This window comes from Haemorhous mexicanus, chromosome 3, assembly GCF_027477595.1.
Source record: "Haemorhous mexicanus isolate bHaeMex1 chromosome 3, bHaeMex1.pri, whole genome shotgun sequence".
In the NCBI taxonomy this organism is placed as follows: domain Eukaryota; kingdom Metazoa; phylum Chordata; class Aves; order Passeriformes; family Fringillidae; genus Haemorhous; species Haemorhous mexicanus.
Window position 1 is genome coordinate 62,581,544 of NC_082343.1, and position 20,384 is coordinate 62,601,927.

Consider the following 20,384-nt stretch of genomic DNA (forward strand, 5'->3'; position numbering starts at 1 on the left):
CACATATATATGAAATAACTCAGAGTCTTTCAATTCTGCAAGTAGGATCTTATAATGAAAACCATTGCTGGTACTGAGAGACTTCTTATGCTTTTGAATCCATAACAGAGCTCTATAAATGCTAGTTGCTGATGGTATAATGTCTTTTCATTTTGCTGCTGTCTAGAATGTAGACTCACACACTTGGGCTTTGTGACATGGTAGTGTTTTTCATTATGTGGAAGAACCATGAACTGACAAAAAGATGTTTAAAGATACACTACTGTATCTTTAAACTGCTTAGTGTATCCAAATTCTTTGTTTATTATGAATTTCTAAAAGGAAGCTGTGCAATATTTTGCAGTTGTACTTGCAATATATTTCCTGTAGATTTGCCTGCTTTATGTTTCTAGATGTCAAAGACTTGATATTAACAGTGGGTTTTAGTATTTAAACTTTATAAAAAAGCATCTGATTCTAGATGTGGTCTTGATATGATAGCATATATTATTTTGCACTAATCTATAGATTTCCTTTACTGAAATTTGTGTAACTGAAACTTGCATTTGCAAGATATGATCACTGACCTGCACATCAACTTTGGAAAAAAAGTGGTATCTATTACATGCATCTAAGATTCTTTGAACTCTCTCTTGCTTATATTTTTTCTGCTTTCAATTTACCACTTTTCTGTGTTGGTGATTTTTCTTACTAAGCTGAAGGTGAAGCTGTCAAGAAAATTGAGTGGTTACTTCCGATGCCTAGAGGAAGTAGTCAGCTTTCTTAAGATTTTTTGAAAGTACCAAACAGACTTAAAATTCCCTGCTCCCCATTTCAGGAGTCACTCTGACTCCTGAAATGGGGAGCAGGGAATTTTCTTGATTTAGCCTTGCTACTTGAGCTACTAAATATGGTAGTTTTATAATTTTGCTTCTGTGAAAGCTTTCTGATCTTCCTGAGTAGATTGGCTGCTGGACAATGCAATTTGGAATAAAGCTCTGGATTCTTGGGGAATAAATCAACAATGCCTTCACTCTTTGCTCAGTGCATACCTTCATTTCTCCTCTCCCTCTGCTCTTGGCCTTTGCCGAGCTGCGGGAGTGCCGGAATGGGACCCGTGGAGTGCTCCGCCACTGTCTGCAGGGACAATGGCCACAGTGTCACCCAGGCCTACACAGGGGCTGCCAATGGCGTTTCTATGGAATGGCATCTACTGAAATCTGTAGGATAAGCAAATGCAAAAATTCCTATAAGCTGGCAGACCTTTGAAAAGGCCATGTTGTGGCCTCTATGATAAATGCCACAAATAGCAGAGCTGTCATGAAGGAGTTGGTTCAAACTGGAGGCTGCATGCCAGTCATGGTCAGATTTGAACTGTGGAAAGAACTTCTCATCTTCCCACCCCTGAGCATGTGGTGTGAACCATCTGCTCTAAATCCTTGTCTTCTGTCAGCAGGAGACAAAGATTTTCCTTAAAACCTGGTGCACAGAAGTAGAGCCTGGACCTGTTTTCATTACTGGCACTACAGACTTATGGAATGTTTACATTCCCAGTTTCAGGTACAAGAATCACAGAATGATAGAATGGTTTGGGTTGGGAGGTACCTTGAAGAACTTCTAGTTTTTAAACCCCTGCTTAGGTTGGGACAGCTTCCACCCGACCAGGTTGCTCAGAGCCCCATTCAGCCTGGCCTTGAACACTTCCAGGGATGGGACACCCACAGCTTCACTGAGCAACCTCTTCCAGTGCCTCACCACTCTCACAGTAAAGGATTTCTTCCTAATACCTAATCTGCACCTACTCTCCTTAAAGCCATTACCCCTTGTCCTGTCACTACATGTCCTTTCCTTCCCTACTCTCTTAAGCCCCCTTTGGATACTGGAAGGCTGCTGGAAAGGGTCACAAGAAGAACAGGTCAAACTTCAGGACTGACTGCCATTTGCTTCAGCTCTAGTAATACTGAGCTCACCAAGTGAGCTTGAAAGTTGCCATTTTAAAATGCTTTTAAAGAACATGGTGAAATGATGATCAGTCTTCAATTACTATATATGTAAAGCAGCAGACTATGATACGTAAACTAACCTCAAATAAAAACTTCAGGTTTTTTTCCTTTGTTACTGACTTCCAAAAATAATATTTTTAGGAAAAATAAACTTCTTGAAGATTTCTTGTTATTCATCTAATGAATGTTTTGGGTACCGAGATTCCAGAAATACACGGATAGAAAGCAGCCGTCTTATTTTCTGCCCCTCAAAACAAACCACTGCAGTATATAGACAGCTAGACCTGTTGCATTATGTTCAGCTTCTGCTTGCATGCTGCTTCTGCTGGTCTGAGCATCAGCTCTTAGTGGTCTGCTTGTTCTTTTTGTCTTTTGAAGATTACACACTTTATTTTTCAGTACATTCATATAATGGGATCCCTAAGTCACTGAGATGTATACCAAAATGATAAAACTGCTAAAGTTTACATTGCAGAAATGATATTAATTTTTAGAAGATAATACAGAAAAAGTTGGCTCAGATAAAGAAGCCTTCTGCTATTTAAAAAATAAAGATCCAGAAAAACCAAGACTATTTAGTGACACTTAAAAGTGCAAAATATTTAAATTTTTCAGGTGCTGAATTTTCCTTGTGTACTTATGTTGTTGTTGTTGTTTTGGGTTTTTTGATGTATTGAAAAAACATTGAAATTTCTCTGGTTTTTTTTTTTCAACTATATGTATAGATTTGAAATATGGTGAACAGTCTTTGGAAGAAAGCTTATAGTTTTATAATTTGCTGTATGTATATTGTAATTAAGAACCTTACTGATTTACTTATCTTAATTTTCTGGTTTTTCTTATTTTTCCTTATTTTTTTCCTTCTTTTCCTACCCTCCCACCTCTCAGAAAAGAGCAAGAGGACAAGTGCTGTTTGATAAAGTATGTGAACACCTCAATTTACTGGAAAAGGACTATTTTGGGCTGTTGTTTTATGAGAATTCAGAGCAGAAGGTAAGCCTGTATGAGGGTTTTGTTTGTTCTTCATCACTGCCACTCACTTAATAGTTCAGTGGGGTATATTCTATTAAATGTTTACCATTTCAAACACTTGAGTAGATGTTGCTGCCTTTTCTCATAGATGTGTAAGAATGCTTTGTTTGTGAACATGAAAGGAATCTAGCCCATAAGCCTGTTACAACTAGGCCTTTCAGTTCCTTTATTTTAATTTTAAGTTAAAAGAAAATTTTTGGCCTTTGTAAAGCAGCTGAAGCTGGTCCATCACTGGTATTGGATGCTAATTATACAAATGAATGGCATTCGAGAGGACTGCATTTGAAAGGATTTCTTAAATACCATTTGATAACTTCCATCTTCTTTTGCACTTGCTTTTTTGTTGGATGGTTGAGAATGTCTAGATTGCTCAGCTGAGGAAAATCTTAAATCAGTCAGTGGCGAGTGCTCCATTAATTACCAACACCCAATTTATCTTTTTAACACCTTAACATTGCAGGTTTGGGCTGGGCTGCCTGTTGCTTCCTCCATAAACTAAAGATTTATGTGTTGTCATCTTTTTCTCCAGAAAAAATCAGATGAATAATTACAACGTTAAGCTGGAAAAATTGTATTTCTTTTTGATCTGTATTTGTAGTAAAAGCATCATTACATCATACTGCATCTAAAAGTTTTTGCTTTTTTTCTGTCATCTTCCTCTTACCAGTATTTTAAAAAAAATTTAGTGTAATTTCCTGATCTGAATAGATCTGAATTTCTGGCAACTTCCATTCTGATAAAGCAGTTTTCTAGAGTTAGTTGCTTTGGTGCAAAGCTCTCTGTGCAGTATTGAGCAAAATACTAAATTCCTCTATATTAAAAATCCCCATATACAAAATGAGCTTGTTATAGTATTACTTAGATATTTAATTTTTGTTCTTGATTTCCAAACCATTTCCAGACATAAGAATTTCTTTGGTGAAATGATGAAGAACATCTCTGTTGATCTTCTAACTAATATCACAATCTTACCTGCTATTTTCACTTGTTGCTTTATTTGTGATTCTCACTATTGAAAAACTCTACTGTATATGCACAACAAAATAACATAAAACAGCAGTCTGATCTCTGGCAAGAGAGAAGAGTTCTAATACTAGACCTGGGATCCTTGACCTGTACCAGAAAATAGCCCATTGAGTAGATCACAGGAGATGAAATAAGGAGCTTCAGGTTTTTTGAAAGTTGAGAAAAATAGTCTGAATTGGTGTAGGGTCATGTCTTTTTTTTTTTTTTTCCTCCTCTTTTTTTTTTTTTTTTTCCGTTCCTCTAGTTAGACTAAGACTTTCTTGGTATTCTTCAGTCATTGGAATAGAGAAACTGAAATCCACTCTTTAAAAAGACCCCATCTGTTTTTTCATATGTCTTTCTCCTTGGAGATACTAAAAACTTGGCTGGATATGAACCTGGGCAACCTAATTCAAAACTGGCCTAATTCAAAACTGGCTCTTGAATCTCAGCTGGACCAGTTATGTCCAGAGGTCTCTTTCAGTGTGAATGAGTCCTTGAATTCCTTATCCATTTACTGTGAAGGTGGTACTGTAGCAACACTCATACATAGTTACATAAATTAAGAGATAAATTGAGAAATATCTGATAATGGGGTCCTTATTTAAAAGTAGAATAGATCACTTCTCACCTGAGTTATGGGCAGCAGCAGGCTTTTATTTAAAAACTTCTGGAAAAATCGGGTTCTTTTTGTTATGAAGACTAAACAACCTGAATTGCTGGATTTTGTCTTCTTCATACAAATACATTCCTAGTGTTATTTAAGAAACTTAAAAAAACCCTCTTTCCTAGCAAATTTATGTTTCACATCTCCTACTTTCTCAGAAATTTTGCTGGGTTTAGGGCCCTCTTTTTTGTTCACCTCTGTATTGAGTTAGTTTTGGTACCAGATCTTTTTTTTTTTTTCTAATTGCTGCCTTTTTAGATTAAAATGCCACAAATCCCTGACCTTCCAGGCCAGTCAGTATAAATGCTGAATGATGTGTTTTTCCCATTCTTGTGCGCTCATCACAGCCACCCATTTATGAGCCAGCTGTTGAATGCAAGGGCAGCTGTGGCATGTGGCAAGTGAATGAATTCAATGAATCTTGAATTAGAGCTGCTCCCCAACGCACCATCGGGGTACCATTGGAGGAGGAGTCCCATTAACTCTTCTCCATGGGTGTTCTGTGCAGCTGGGAGAGAGGTTATGGCTTCCAATCAGACTGAGTTTTGTTAGCTTTAATACACATTTTGAAACTATTTAGGACAAATTAATAATTAATGATTTCTTTCATTTTTTTGCAAACGTTAAATTTATTAGCCTGAAGTTTAGTTAGAGATTTCATTGCATTGCACCCTCAGAAGTCCATGAATGCTCCATTCACACTGTAATTGGTCTGCAGAAGTGTTAGAAAGCTTCTGCTCTTATGTTTTGGGTGCCAGCTGGAAATGCTGCTTTTCTGGATTTGTACAAAATACTTTTGTACTGGTAGAGAACATTTTGTTCTTTGACAATACATTACTTTGTCTCATCTATAACCTTACCATTCACATTAAATTAAACAAATAGATTTCTGCCTACTGGAGCAAAGTAGTGTGCATTCACTTCGTCTTTTGTTTTGAAAGACAGACCTGTCTTCTCTTCATTAAGAGCTCTAATTTAGGGTAGATTCTTTTGTGGTGTTTGTTTTTATCCATGACAGAAGACACAGATGCGGAAAAAACCCCACCCCTGTAATTGTGCCTATAAATGGAATATAAGCATCTGAGTTTATTTGACAGAGCAGTAATGAAAGTTGGTGGCTACGTGTGCTTCCAATAAGCTTATTTCAGGCTTGGAAAAGTCAGAAAATGAACTGTATAACTTGTGTAAAGAAGAGATTATTCTTATCATCTTGCAGCATAGTCTGTATTGTATGTTCTTTTCTCCTGCTTTGTAGTGATAAAAGATGAAGCACTGAAAGTATTATGTACTCAGAAATCCTATTTTTTCTTGTAGTTATTCCATGCTGTATTCTTTATTTATTTAGTTGATGCTATGTCTAAAATGTAAGGATTTAAGGTACTTCTAGTTATTGTAGTTGAAAGAACATGGTTGTGGGTAATTTCAGAATGGAATTCTTGCCAAAACTGAAAACCCAGGATGATAGCTGTAGCTGAAGTGCATCTCAGTTAAAATTATTTGAAGACTTACGTTGTCTTCCAGGGCCTTTCCATGTCAATGTTCTTATAACAGAAAGAAATTTTTCTGACTTAAGCATTATAAATGGTATCCAGGATTTTGGAGAAGTGCTTTCTAACTCTTCCTTTGTAAAAATGTTATGGACTTTGCCTTCTCTGGAAAAATTATCATAGCTATGGAAAAGTAGAGATCACAGACAAAGCAAGAAATGTGAAATTATTGTCTTTTTTTAAAACATTAAAATTGTAATAAATTATAAATATGGGGTTTTGGTTTTAATTTGTAAATAGTATTCATCTAATATACACGTGATGCACTGGTGATGAAATCTACTTGCACCAAGCTCATTTACAATAGAGAACTTGGTGTGTTAGTCCATATTCATAGGAGAGACATTCTCTGTCAGCAGGGGTCATCTATGTTAAAGACTTGCACTACTACAGAAACAGAGTTCCACATCCTCCTAATTTACACAGATCTGTGAAATTAGACTAGCATTTTTGTCTTCATGAAAGAAGATAGACTTCAGGTGCAAAAGCCCCTAATAGAGACTGGGGGATATGCTATTGGGAAAGAGTGTTGCATCTGGAATTTGTTTGCTACCATAGGCTGAAAAAGGTGGGTCACATTATACCCAGGATGCTCTGCTTTGCTAAGTTAGCTGAGAAACACTGATAGAAATAAGCCTTTGGCATCATTTGTGCTAGCACTGAGGTATTCCCTCCGACTTTAAAACTGCAAGTACCTGCAGTGGCCTGTGAAAAAGCAGATATTTTCCTTGGCCTCACAAGGCAGTATCTAACTCTTCCCTGTGTTTCACATCTGTCTTTGAAACATTGCAAGACCTGCTGCCAGGCTGGCCTTAGGCATATTTCTTCCATGAATGTGCTTGTGTGTGTGTGTGTGACCATGGGAAGTAAAGGTTCAAACTCAATGAAGGAAAGTCTTAGTAATTGCAGTTAAAAGGTTTATGTTCCTAGTCCCTTAACCTGTTTTTTTTAACATGGGTAAAAACAGTAAACAGGATTGTCTGAGTTAGCAATGAGTATGTGTTACAGATTCCTTAGTCTCACTTCCAAAAGTTAATTTTTGGATGATCTGTCACAAAACTGTCTCTTTGCACATATCAGTAGTAACTGAAATGTAAGAGCTAATTACTATGTTGCACAGATTATATCAAAGTATTTTTGGTATTGAGGATATTAAATGCTGGCTGTGGTTTGCTTGTTCATTTTTTTTTTCAGAACTGGCTAGATTCTTCGAAGGAAATTAAGAGACAAATTCGAAGTAAGTACTTCTGTATTCAGACATTATGCTTCTCTTTTTTTCCTCACAAAAATATTCTTCATAAATTTAGTAGCCTGGATGTTGATTGCTCACAGCTTTAAAATAATTTCTATCTGATAGTGATGTGTTCACCTTAAAACAGGAAGCAAATCTTGTATTTCCATCCCCTGTCCAAGTAGAGGAGAGAGAATCACTCAGAATTATTCTGTAGAAGCTAATGATTATACTATATTATATGTTATTATTATATCTCTATATTATAATGATTAATCGTTATATTGGAAACTAATCAAATATATTATTGCCCCAAAATCTTCTCTTGTTGTGTGAGTAATAGTTGATATTTTTGCATCCTGAAACCATAGTTGTTTTTCAGCTTTGCACTGATAGCTGGTTATTGGATGGAGAATGCGATCATGCAGAGATGGTCAGGATTGGTGTCATAGGACTTTCTTACTTTAAATAATCACCAGAAGAATATGAACCTACAAAAAGAGAATTATTATGTTTTACAGAAAATTAATATTCTTCAATACTGATCAGTCCACCATTGACTTTTTTGATAATGTCCATCATTTTCAGAATGGAGATGGCATAGAAAGCATAATCTTAGAATGTCTCACTACAGTACTTTTCAGACAGAATCTGCTTGAAATGCCTTTCTACTTCCTATACTTAGTACATGATGAGTAATTTATTTTACTCTGTTTGCATAAAGCTCTGTCAAAGCTCTTCACTAGCTGGGGAGTGTATGGAGAGTTAATCTAGGTGATACTCTGCCTGAATCTACATATCACAAAATAAGTGGCCACTAAAACATGCTGGACAGCCCCTGCTCTTACTGAACATTTTGGCATTGCCTTAGTCATTTGTGGCCAAACTAGGATTTTTGTTGTTGTTATTTTTAATGGAAACCTTTTGGTAATACCTGAGAGGAAAGTGGGGAGAAGAGGCTGATGATAATATTACAAGCCTAGACTTGCAAGACGAGAATTTAAGCTAAGAAACTGACTGTACTCAGAATTAAGAACAGCAGTGTGTTATTTATAATGACAAACAGATGGTTTCTTTACTGCTGTTAACTCCACGTTTTAAGGCAATACTAATTTTTTCCAGAAGTCATAGTGGTGTTAATTCCTTTTTCTTCACATCTTTGCCCATTGATGAAATCCCTTAATAGGAAGGTGTGGTATATATTCTCATTATGGATATGAAAATTATAGAAACTGGTTTTTTTATGTAAGCAAACTAGACCTATTAAAATGGTGAATGTACTAATATGCAAGTAGCACCCACACCTTTAATTAAGGAAAAGTTATTGGTATTGGAACTTCTGCAGGTGTTCAGTGAAAATCTATTAGTTGTCCAAATATGCAGGCTAAAGGCTGTTTGGTTTGGTTTTAATAAATAGCAAAAGATGGATCATGTTGCTACTTTTTGTATCAACTTTGCTGATACAGAAGTCGATATATTTTTGTATTCTGTAGCACTTTGCATGCTATCTAGCCTACAAGTTAGTGTCACAAATTTGAAGTGTAAGAACTGACCTGAAAATTTTTTGGATGCACTAGACAAAGTTCTTTTTAATACTGTATCATGTGCACTACAGAAATATATGTTAAGGGAGTTTGATTTTCCTTACAGCATGAAGAACAACATTTTATACTGGAGAGCAAGTCCATTGAATGTTATTGAATGAGGAATCATGATGGGATTTTTTTTCCTCTGGTCTGTAGTATTTCAGAGTTGATAGGCATACTAAAATAAACAGCGAAGTAAGAACATGATTTTAAGGATTTTAAAATGATGCTTGCTTACACCTATATGCAAGTAATTAGTATAGTGTTAGTTGTGTTCCTCAGCATTAGTCTATTAAAGTTTCCAGATATTGGAATCTTACTGCAGGCACATTTAATCCTCCAGCTACATGAGTATGTAATGAGACTTTTTTCATTTTAGGCTTAATTCTAAATATATTTGTCTTCAATCAAGAATAGAAATCCTGTGTACAAAAATACCCATTAAATTTAAGATACCTGTAAAACCTATTAGTGCATTTGAAAGTTGGAAATGACCATTGACCGAATGAACTCTTGAACCTGAGATCAGCTCAGTTGGACAGAGCATGGTGCTAAAAAACAAAAAACAAGTCAAGGTTGTGGATTCAATCCCCTCTATGGGCCATTCACTTAAGAGCTGGGCTTGCTGAACGTTGTGGTTCCCTTCCAACTTTGAATATTTGGTGATTTATTTTTCTCATGTATAGCACAAACTGAAGCCCTAGCATGCTAGATAAGTGTATTTGGACAAATACATTGATTGGAGCACATAAAGGTGACACTTTCAGAAATGTAGTTCAGCACATCGGTTTGCAACATAATATTTACAACAATCTCTGTCTCTCTTAAATGTGAGCAACACCAAAACTCTGCACATTGGGGATGTATGTACCACCTGTGAGTGGGAAAGATGAAATAAGAATCCTGTAATCTCCCCCAGGTCGTGTTCTGCAGGCTGTCTCTTGCTGTGTCACAGTCCTCAGCCCCTCTGTGAGATCTCTTACTTGTACAGGTTGGCCTTTGGCTGGGCAATTATGTTGGATCTCAGCAGTTACTGATGTTACTTCAGCTAATGAACACGATCCACAAATTACTGTCTCTGTTCTCAGGGCTACAAAGGTGACAAAAATCTTGTTTGCTTTCAGCCAGCCTGATCTCTTCAGGAAAATGAATTCTTGACTTTTTTTAACTCATGTACTTGGCTATCCACTGGCATGTGTTAAAACCTCTAATTACTTCTTTCAGGGACAGGTAGGTAATTACATTTCTGTCACTATCTTTTTGAAAATTGGTACATCTCAAGTGGATTCAGGCTTTTGCAAAACTGAGAATCACAGCTAGATTATTGTGATGGTACAGGCAATAGCAAATGACCTTGAAATGGTCAAATCTCACATTACACAGAGGGTGTGTTGGGTCACCCTTATACAAAATGCAATTTGAGAAATTATCTCTTTAAACCAAAGGTAATATTATGTCAATTTAAAGTTTTTCTAGCCTGCAGCATGGTTAGTATTTTTACTGCAAAAAATACTCCCACATCACATATTTTATGATCTATATCTTGTAAGAGATGGAGAGGGTTCAGATGTTCTGAGGACAGAATAAGCTGGAGAACTAAGAGAAGTTTTAATTAATTAGGAAAGAGCTTGCATTTTAGGTGCACAACTCTGGCTGTCTGACTTTAGTGCTAACAAATATATGGGTATGCTCAGGCATCAAAATATGGCGGTCACTTTATACAGGTTCACTTTATTTTACATCCTTCTATTTTATATATATTTAGCTATATATCTGTAAGAGTTGTAGCTAATTTTCATCCAAGCTGATTACACTAGAGTGTGGATTGTTATTGTTGAAGAGAACTAAGTACCTGTGCCAAGGGAAGGGTTTTCTTGCAAAAGCTGACATACAAGAGATCATGAGTAAAAGCCAGAAAAAGCCTTTGCTGGGAAAAAAACCCTCACTGATTTTTCCCAGTTGAAATGGGATGAATCATGTTAATTGTATGCTGCTATCTGGTTGGTTGTTTTGCATTCTTTTCTCTAAGAATGGGCCTAAAGTTGCCACAGAAACATTTTTGATGTAACAAGCTGGCTAGAAAAATTTTTGACATTTCTGTAGCCCATACTACTGAAAATGCAAACAGAGAGCCTTATCGGGGACAGAATGCTAAATACAATTTTAAATCAGCTTTGGGGTTGATTTTTTTTGTCTTGGCTACCAATTCTATAAGGAACCAGCAACAGTGTGCATTATTATGTGACAACTATGATTATATGCCTGGTTTGTGCATCTATAAAAAGTCTGCTTTAGTGTGAAGTAGAAATATAGACTGTGCACATTGTAATAAACTTGCTACTCTATATTTAGGGGATAAATGTGCTTTCAGTAATCAGGTAAAATACATGGTCACCAGCTGTCCAGAAAATATTTAGTAGAAAATCAACCTCAATATTTTTTCAATAAATTAGCAATTTAATCAGTGTAAGTAGAGATATGGTTTTTTTTCTTTTTTTTTTACGAAGCCTACACACTCAGAGGATTTTTACAGAGAATATAGTTTTTTCAGTTTTTTTTTTTTTCTTCACACCACACCTAAGTCTCCTGGCTACAGTGCTTTCTGAAAGTTAGCTGTAGAAAGGCTGACCAGAAAGAGCAATAGTTAAACAGGAATTCGTATGTGAGTAGTTTAACTGCAATTTTAGACCAGGAAAAACGTGAAGACTGGTTTAGTACCGGTGTGGAAGAACATATCCTTCATCCTTTCTCCAGCTCTATTAACATGACAGCTCTCCTTGAATGCTTTTTGTGTAGATATTTTGGCCCTATTGCTCATACTCATCACTTTGATTTACCCAATATCAGCATCTTTCCATTAAATTTTGCTGATTCCCTGGGAGATGATGGAAGTAGGTTAATCTATGCCATCTTTAACTGTGTTTCTTATGCTGAATGTGTTCATTACTGTTGGACTTTTTTTTCCCCGAGGTATTTTTGTCTTAATTCTGTTTTGCACTGCATTGCAGTAGGCGATGCAGTGATAAATGAGACTTCATTTAAGGGTCCTGCCTTATTTTGTACACAAAATTGTACAAAATCTTGATAACTGGGAATGTTAGAATACACTAAAACCCAGAGCTCTCGAAGAGAAATAGTGGCCTAGCAGCCAGGTGTAGAATGAGGTTCACACTTAAACAAAAATTGAAGTGCTTTACTGAACAGCCATGTCTGAAAAACCAAAATAATTTTTTAAATGTTGGAAGACATTAGAAATTCTGACATACTTACTTACCTTTAATATGTATGGAATTTCATAACAGTTTTATTTTTAAGAAAGTAGCGGTAAATAACATTAGTGCTTTTTTCTAGCATTGTGTTGAAAGTGGCATTTCAGTTTTTTTTTGTTGCTGTAGAAAGACACATTTTTCAAAGCATGATTTGTCTGTGTAATACAGATTTCTAAAATAATTTACTGTCCAAAATGCTAACATTCTGAAAATGTGTTTTAATTATTGATGTGTGACTTAGCTTTCAAATCTTAAAACATTTTTTAAAAACAGAGCTATGACTAAAGGTAGCATTTTATGCTTTTATTATTATTTTAATAATAAATTATTATTCTCGTTTTTTTCTAGCAAATTATTAATCTAGTTTTAGGCATGCTTTTGCTTAAAAAAAAAAGCATGTGCATTATATAACATGCATTATATAATGCATGTGCTAACAATTCTAACATATCAGAATTTAAATATCACTGTTATTGTAGTTGCTTAATGTGTTGCTTATGAGAAAAATATTTTAAAGTAGAAATGGCTAATATTTTTGTCTTCCACGCATTCTCAATGAATAATATACAACAACACAGAGCTCATTTTGATATCATGTTCACAGTTACTCTACAGTCTCTCAAAGTAAGTTTAGACAGGAGGAGACTGTTAGCCTTGGAGGAGTTGGAAATAATCACAAATTCAATGCAAGTACCTTTGAACACATAATATCTTAGAAGTATTAATAATTATGGTCTTTCAAATTAAAAATATCTTCTGATATTTGTGTAACTTACTGTAAAACATCATTTAAAAATAATTTTTAACATGCTAATCTTTCATTATATCCTTGGTTCTCTACCTGCAAATGAAAATAATCTATGCCTCTTAATAATGTACAGTAAAAAACAGAAAAAAACCTCCCTCACGATTTTAGCGATTAGGATTTATTCTACTTTCTTACATTTTCCAATAAAGCTTTTTCTTTGCTTACCTGGACTTAATTGAGATTAACAATCAGATATTTCCCATGTTTAGGTCTACCTTGGATATTCACCTTTAATGTGAAGTTTTATCCCCCTGATCCGTCACAGTTGACTGAAGACATCACTAGGTATGCACAGGTCCTAATTTTAAACTTTAAATTACTGTTAGTCTAATTTAAAAGCCACAGAGAATTTCTTCTTCAGTTTCTGGCTACTGTACACTACAGATATTCTTGCATCCATCAACTGCTTTTTGGAACAAGGTTGAAAAGGTAAAATGAAAACTTCTGGAAAAAACCTGAGCAAGAAGAATTGTTAGGTGGGGATATGATTTGGGCAGCAGGTAAGGTGTGAGTGATAGTATGTGAAAGAAGGCAGTGGTTTATTGTCACACTGCTGCTTTATGATGAAACAAATGAGGGCACAGGGGCCTTGAGCAAAGCTCAATGGATACAAGATACTTCAGTAATAATCTAGACTAGGTGGATGAAAATGTGAATTTACCCATGTGCTTTAAATAAAGCCATAAAACATAATAAAACCTGAAAATAATTATCTTCCAAACTTCTTAGATAGAAAATACTTGGAATGTGGTGGATACTAAGCACCTAAAAGTAGCATTGCAAGGCTGATAACTGGGGTCAGAGTGCAGGGAACTGATTCATTTTTCTCACAAGCTACAGGAAACCTAAATACTTTGGTTTGGAGTTAGCTGATTTTGCTGAGGCAGGATATATGTTACTACTACGTGTTCTGTTGGATCACCCTTCTGCACAAAATAAAACAGCTATACAAGTGTGCTGCTAATATAATGCTACAGACAGGGATTTGTAGCATCATAAAAGATGTTTAGTGCAGAGTGTATTTACAAGAATCTGTGTGTGTTTTCTTTGAAAATTTTCAGTGAGTTGGTCAGGTTTTCTATTGGGTGTTTAACTCATAAAAACATTTTTTGGTTATATCTTCAATCTAAGTTTCACTAGTAAGACTTTTTTTAAAAACATACATTAAAAAAAAAGGTCTCTGCTAAGGTGGGCATGTCTGCTGATGTTTAACTTGTTAAATTTGGTGGAAGGCTGTATACAGTACCTGAAAGATTGAATTGTTTGAATTCTTCTTGAATTGTTTTAAGAACGGTAATTATGGTTTCAGTACTAAACTGGATTTCTTGTCTGTATTACATGACATGATTAGCTTGTGAACTGCAAGAGATATAAAAGTTGGAGTTTAAAAGCCAAAGGGAAATGTCAAAGAAATGCATAGCTTATATTTTTAAGCCAAAGTTACCTACAGGCTACAATGTGAACTAAACGAGTTCCTAAGTCAGCTTTTCTTTAAAACTAGATAGCTTTTTATTCGTTTATATTTGAAATCAGAATTTTTCCTGCTTTTCACATTTTTAATGAAAGTAATATTGACCCTTAAAAATCAAGTGAAATTTACTGTGTGGTAATAATGCTCAAATAATATAATGTCATTATTTGCATTAATGCATTTGCTTACTTTCAAATATGTGTACCCAGTTACATGCATCTTGATGAGTTCTGCCATATTTCTCATTATCTACCGTAGGTAACCCTTCCTTTGTTCTTCTTTCTCTTTGGTTGTTTTTTTCTCCTTTGTCCTGCAGGTATTTCTTGTGCCTACAGCTTCGCCAGGATATTGTATCTGGCCGACTGCCATGTTCTTTTGTGACTCACGCCCTCCTTGGTTCATATACCCTGCAGGCTGAGCTGGGTGATCATGACCCAGAGGAGCACAGCAGTGATTATATCAGTGAATTCCAGTTTGCACCCAATCAGACTCAAGAAATGGAAGAGAAAGTGGCTGAGCTGCACAAAACACACAGGTATGTCAGATACAGTGGGGTTAAAAGAAGTCATCATGCTTTGTCACATTTATGTCAGCTCTCCTAAGAGTATGTGTAAATCTGCTGAGGTAAACTTACTGGTGCTTTGGAAATCGTTTCTTATGTAACTAAAAGCTTTTTCTTTGGTGTGTTTAGAAAGCTGAGTTTGAAAATAGTAGTTGCACTAAGGTCTTGGTAGAGAACTTTTGGAAAAAAGTATTTTTATATGAATTAGTTTAAGCAGCATACATCTGTTTGAATGAGTGAGGGTGGAAATCTGTACTCAAGTAAAATAATATGCTGTGAAGGAACACTTTTCCTGTAGGGCAAAAATGCTCTTGATACCTTATAAACTGTGGTTTTTCTATCAGTCTGAATTCCAGGATTCCACTCAGTTTTGACACTCGCTTTTTTTGCCAATAAACTCAAGGCTTGTTCAATGGTTTTAGGGGCTTGACTCCAGCACAGGCGGATTCCCAGTTCCTAGAAAATGCTAAGAGACTCTCCATGTATGGAGTGGATTTACATCATGCCAAGGTATTGGGGATTGGGTTTGTTTGGTTTTGTTTTAGGGAAGACATGCTAAGTATTAAAGAAAATATTGTATATATAGATTATTTTTTGAAAAGTCATATGCTTAATTTTTGGCTGTAAACCTTTATCTCTTGATTATAATAATTACTCAATTTACAACTTTAACATCAGTAGAATTTATATATAAGTTTATTTAGTGCATAGTGCATATATTCATGTGCAGCTTGTCTATGCACTAAATAAATATTTATTATTTATCTATTAAATAAATAATAATAAATAATTCTTTTTATTTATAATCATTCCTAAGTGCAGATAAATACATTTCACTCCTAAGAGTGTCATAATAGTTCACTCCTAAGAGCAGATAAATACATTTAAAATATCATATTTTCTATGCCAAGGAGATGTAAGGCCAATAAAGTAAAGCCTAAAGGAACTTGTAATTGTTTTCATAGTACCATGAGAGTTAAAAAAATACTGGGGGAGGTCGTGGGGGAGGATTTTGGTGCTTTTTCCACTTCCAGGGGTAGGTCAAATCACATTTTCATTTCAAGTGGGAATTTTTTTTTTTCTTTTGTTAAAACCTCCGAAGACAAATAAGTAACCTCCTCCCTCTCCCTCTCATAAATCCAGAATCTCAAATAATTAGGAAATTTAAGGTATTGTAAGCATATCAGTCTTGCATTTAAAAAAGAAAACCAAGACTTTTAAGTACTGGAAAAACACGGTTAAATTTTGTTTTGTTAGTTATGCCAGTGAAGCAACTCCATGATGACTGTGTTGGCATTTGATGTAGCTGATCAGTTGTTGGGGAGGACATGAGATTCTGCTGTATTGTGTAGTGTATCAGTAAGTGATTAGTTTTGTAGCCTGTAAAACTTGCATCAAATGCTGCCAGTGAAAGAGAATGCTCAGAAACCTGTCCATTATCTCCTCTATGTTTGCTGGAATAGTATGTGACTGTAAAAGATCACCTTGATCACCAACTTGTTCAGACTTCCACTGACTGCTTTAAGTGGGACAGGCCTGGTTTTCATTTTTCTTCTTTTAGTATTTGTTGAAATTATTGCTAGCACACATACTGGCCATACCTTTCCTGCTTTTAAGTTGTTAACTTAGTCCCTATTACCAGAATATTGAAGAATTTCCCAGAACTGTAGCATATGAATGCCAAAACCATTACTTAGAATCCAAAGCCTTTCCTATAAAATGAATATACTTGGCTATTTCTGATTTAAGAATCTCATTGTCAGAGTCAGGTTTGAATATGAAACATGTCCCAGTTACAATATTCCCTCAAGGCATGTCAGCAATAATTACTTGTTTGGAATGTCATTGAAGTGATTTTTATGATGTTGTCTCATACCTGGTAGGATTCTGAAGGTGTGGATATCATGCTGGGTGTATGTGCTAATGGCCTGCTGATTTACAAAGACAGACTCCGGATCAACCGCTTCGCTTGGCCAAAAATTCTGAAGATTTCCTACAAGAGAAGTAATTTCTACATCAAAGTCAGGCCAGCAGAAGTAAGTAGCACCTTTCGGTCTTGTTTCTTTTGTGAGATCATTTCTGTCCAGCAATAAGAAAACATCCTCATTTTTTCTACAGCTGTCCTTATAAGCTTATAATATATTCAAACAGAACTTATGAGTGTTTTTTCCTCTTCAGATTCTAATGATTGTATTAAATAACTGTCTTGATTAGTAAAGGCAAACCAAGAAGAAGATCTATTTCATTTAAGTATATTTCTTTTTAAAAGGCTGGAAATTCTGATATTTAAAAAAAAAATTTAAAAAAAAATCTTATGAAGTCTTATGGCAGGAGTATTACAGCTTGATACAGTAATGGAACGATCTGAACTCTACTTCTTCATTAATAGCCAGTTTAAGGAATGGATTAATTTATTTGTGGATTCTTTCCAGCTGGAACAGTTTGAGAGCACTATTGGGTTCAAACTGCCAAACCATCGGGCTGCTAAAAGGTTATGGAAGGTTTGTGTGGAGCACCATACTTTCTTCAGGTAAATGATAATTCTCTTCTTCCCCCACTTTGCAATGTATACTCATATCTTTCTTTTAAAGGATGGAGGAAAGTAAAGATTTCCCCCTTCTTTGCCCCTTGCAGTACCACCTCTTAGATAGAAGATACCCTGACAATAATTGACCCCAAATTACCAATTCCTAGAGTCTCAAGTACAATTAACTGCCTTATCAAAACTTTCAGAGTGCTGAGAGGATGGAACTAAACAAATGGTCATGGAGCACTGGAGGTATGCAAGAGCTGTCTAGCCTTAATCCTGTGCCATGTGCTCTGGAATGACCCTGCTTGAGCAGGGAGGTTGGACCAGGCGACCCACAGTGGTCCCTTCCAACCTGATACTTTCTGTGATATGTGGTAAGATTTCCTGAGAGACTGACTTTTCAGAATGACGATCTAAAAAGCCCTTATACATCATCACAGAAGCTCTTGGGGCTTGACAGTAATCTTCATTCAATTAATTTCTACATTCTGCTGAGTGTAAATGCTTCTAGTGGAACTTTTCCTTATTTATGAACTAGGTTGAGTACACAGTCATTCTTCAAAAAACAAAAGCACTTTAAACTATTTGTTTATGTAATAATCCATAATATCCTCTGCATTTTTTTCTCCAGCAACTGAGGAACACAGAATTCTGAATTGGTCATTGAAACTATGATCTCTTTGTAAATGAGCGCCTTAACAAGAGGCCAAGACTTGTTCTTCTGTCTACTTCCTTCACTGAAAAGAATTTTGACATTGTTTGATTTTTATTACACACATTCCATGAGGGTGTACATATGCCCCCTACAGCCTAGGAGTCACAGATTTAGGTTGAATCTCCTATGAATTGGATAGGCATTGAATCTGAGTTTTTTCTTCAAAGCACAGTACCTAGGGTGTGTAATGGTAAGCTTTCTCCTTCAGTAGCCTGTTTGTTTTAAAAAAATTAAAAAGTTGTGTTTTAAAGTAGATGCAATCCTGTTGCTGAATATACTTGCTAGACAGAATTTCAGAGAACTTGGGGATCAGGAGGCCTAAGCAGATGATTACTGAAACTGTCTCATTGGATTGTTTCAGTATTCAGATTTTCATTGATTGTAGCATGTTCTTGAATGCAAAGGTAGAACTTATGCTGAAATTGCCAAATCTCAGCATAAATCAGTCCAAATGCTTAATTTAGAAGCATTTATTTTTTAAATCCTGATCAGAGATTTTTTTTTTCATGTTGATAGAATTAATTGATTAACACAGTCCAGCATTCTATTCTTGAAAATTTGGAGTCTGCTTTGGCTGGTTGTGTCTATTATACAAACAGCATGCAGTTCTGTCCACAGTGAAAAATTTATTAATGCTCTTCAAATAACTCATGCAGTGATTTGCTTTGTTGGTAAGATGTTTTTCCTAGTTTTATAGTAATAAAATAGACCTGAATAAGGAAAAAGCAAATCTTATGAAAGTCAAAAATCCTAAACTGACAACTACCATTTGCATGTCTGAAAGCTTTCTGAAAGCTTTCAGGAGCATTAATAGCTATGAAATAACCTTACTACAGAAATACTGATATAATAAAAATAATTGGATTTTATTCCAAATCAGAAGTGGCTTTTCCTAACCAGGAATGACATTATAACAAGAATTATGTAACAAATACTTGAACCATTCTGTAAATCTATATATTCCACTGATGTCATCAGGGAGAAAATCCTCAGAACCTCTCATCCTGATTTAAAAACAGTAAAATAAAGCCAGCTCTATCTCCCTTCAAAGATAAAAAGCAGAAAGCAATTGCTACAGTCCAAGAGACTGCAGCTCATCCAAAGCATGTGTAAAGCTTGTGTATGATGCCACAGTCAATTGTATACAGTTTAGATATTTATAGCTTCCAAATCTCTTAGCATGCCCTATATAACATGGTAAGATTCCTTGTGTTGTCTTATGTAATGTTCCAGTTTATCTCAAATAATCACATTGAGATCTGTTTTCTTCTAATGTATAGGAAATTCACTAGTATATGAAGTTATTTTTAAAAATTGTAATGACCTGTATTGAAAATGACTACTAAAGGGCATTGTATTCACTTGTTATCAGCTCAGACTTAGAGGGTTCCAGTAGCATTTTCAAAGAGCAGCAATCTCCATAAAAAATGCAGTCAAACCATATATCTACATAAAAATTTTGAGGTAAGCTTAGTTGGCAGCTCTGGATCTTAACCAGTGTCTACAGAAATGTGCTTTTATTTCTGCTTCATGATATTTTATTTGATATTTTTATGGTTTTTTCAGCGTCTCCTCTGAATGTCTTAAAGTGGTAAAAGCACAGTTTTCAGTTATTTATGTAATTAAACCTGTAATACAAAAATCCATTCAAATGCCCTTAATCAGGAAGTAATTAGTTCTCTTGTTTTTTCCACATTAAGAGATTAAAAGTTTATCTCAGCAGGGTGGAAGATAAAAATGACAGTTAATGCTGCAACCTTGCCAAGAATGCAAAATCAAGAACTGAAGGAACCTTGGAAAAACCCTTTTAGCCTTCTTCCTCTTAGTACATAATGCACTCCCTCTTGGAAATAATGGGGAGAAGAACTAGACTTGAATTGTTTTCTTTATAAATGTTGGAACAAATTAAGATTTAGGTGCATGCATATGCATCTTAGGCATGGGGAATTGTATGCTTCTGGCTAGTGCCCCAGTAAACA

At 35.4% G+C, this 20,384-nt stretch overlaps 1 protein-coding gene across 18 annotated transcripts in view; it reads left to right on the plus strand.

Annotated features, from left to right (window-relative positions):
- EPB41L2 (erythrocyte membrane protein band 4.1 like 2) overlaps positions 1-20,384 on the plus strand; it is a 109,327-nt gene that overhangs the window by 59,305 nt on the left and 29,638 nt on the right. For all 18 annotated transcript variants that reach the window (XM_059842108.1, XM_059842088.1, XM_059842101.1 and 15 more), the window contains 7 exons: positions 2,871-2,975; positions 7,428-7,470; positions 13,337-13,412; positions 14,915-15,133; positions 15,583-15,670; positions 17,044-17,196; positions 17,593-17,690. In XM_059842108.1, the coding sequence (XP_059698091.1) occupies positions 2,871-2,975; positions 7,428-7,470; positions 13,337-13,412; positions 14,915-15,133; positions 15,583-15,670; positions 17,044-17,196; positions 17,593-17,690 (782 nt within the window). The remainder of the gene's footprint in view (positions 1-2,870; positions 2,976-7,427; positions 7,471-13,336; positions 13,413-14,914; positions 15,134-15,582; positions 15,671-17,043; positions 17,197-17,592; positions 17,691-20,384) is intronic.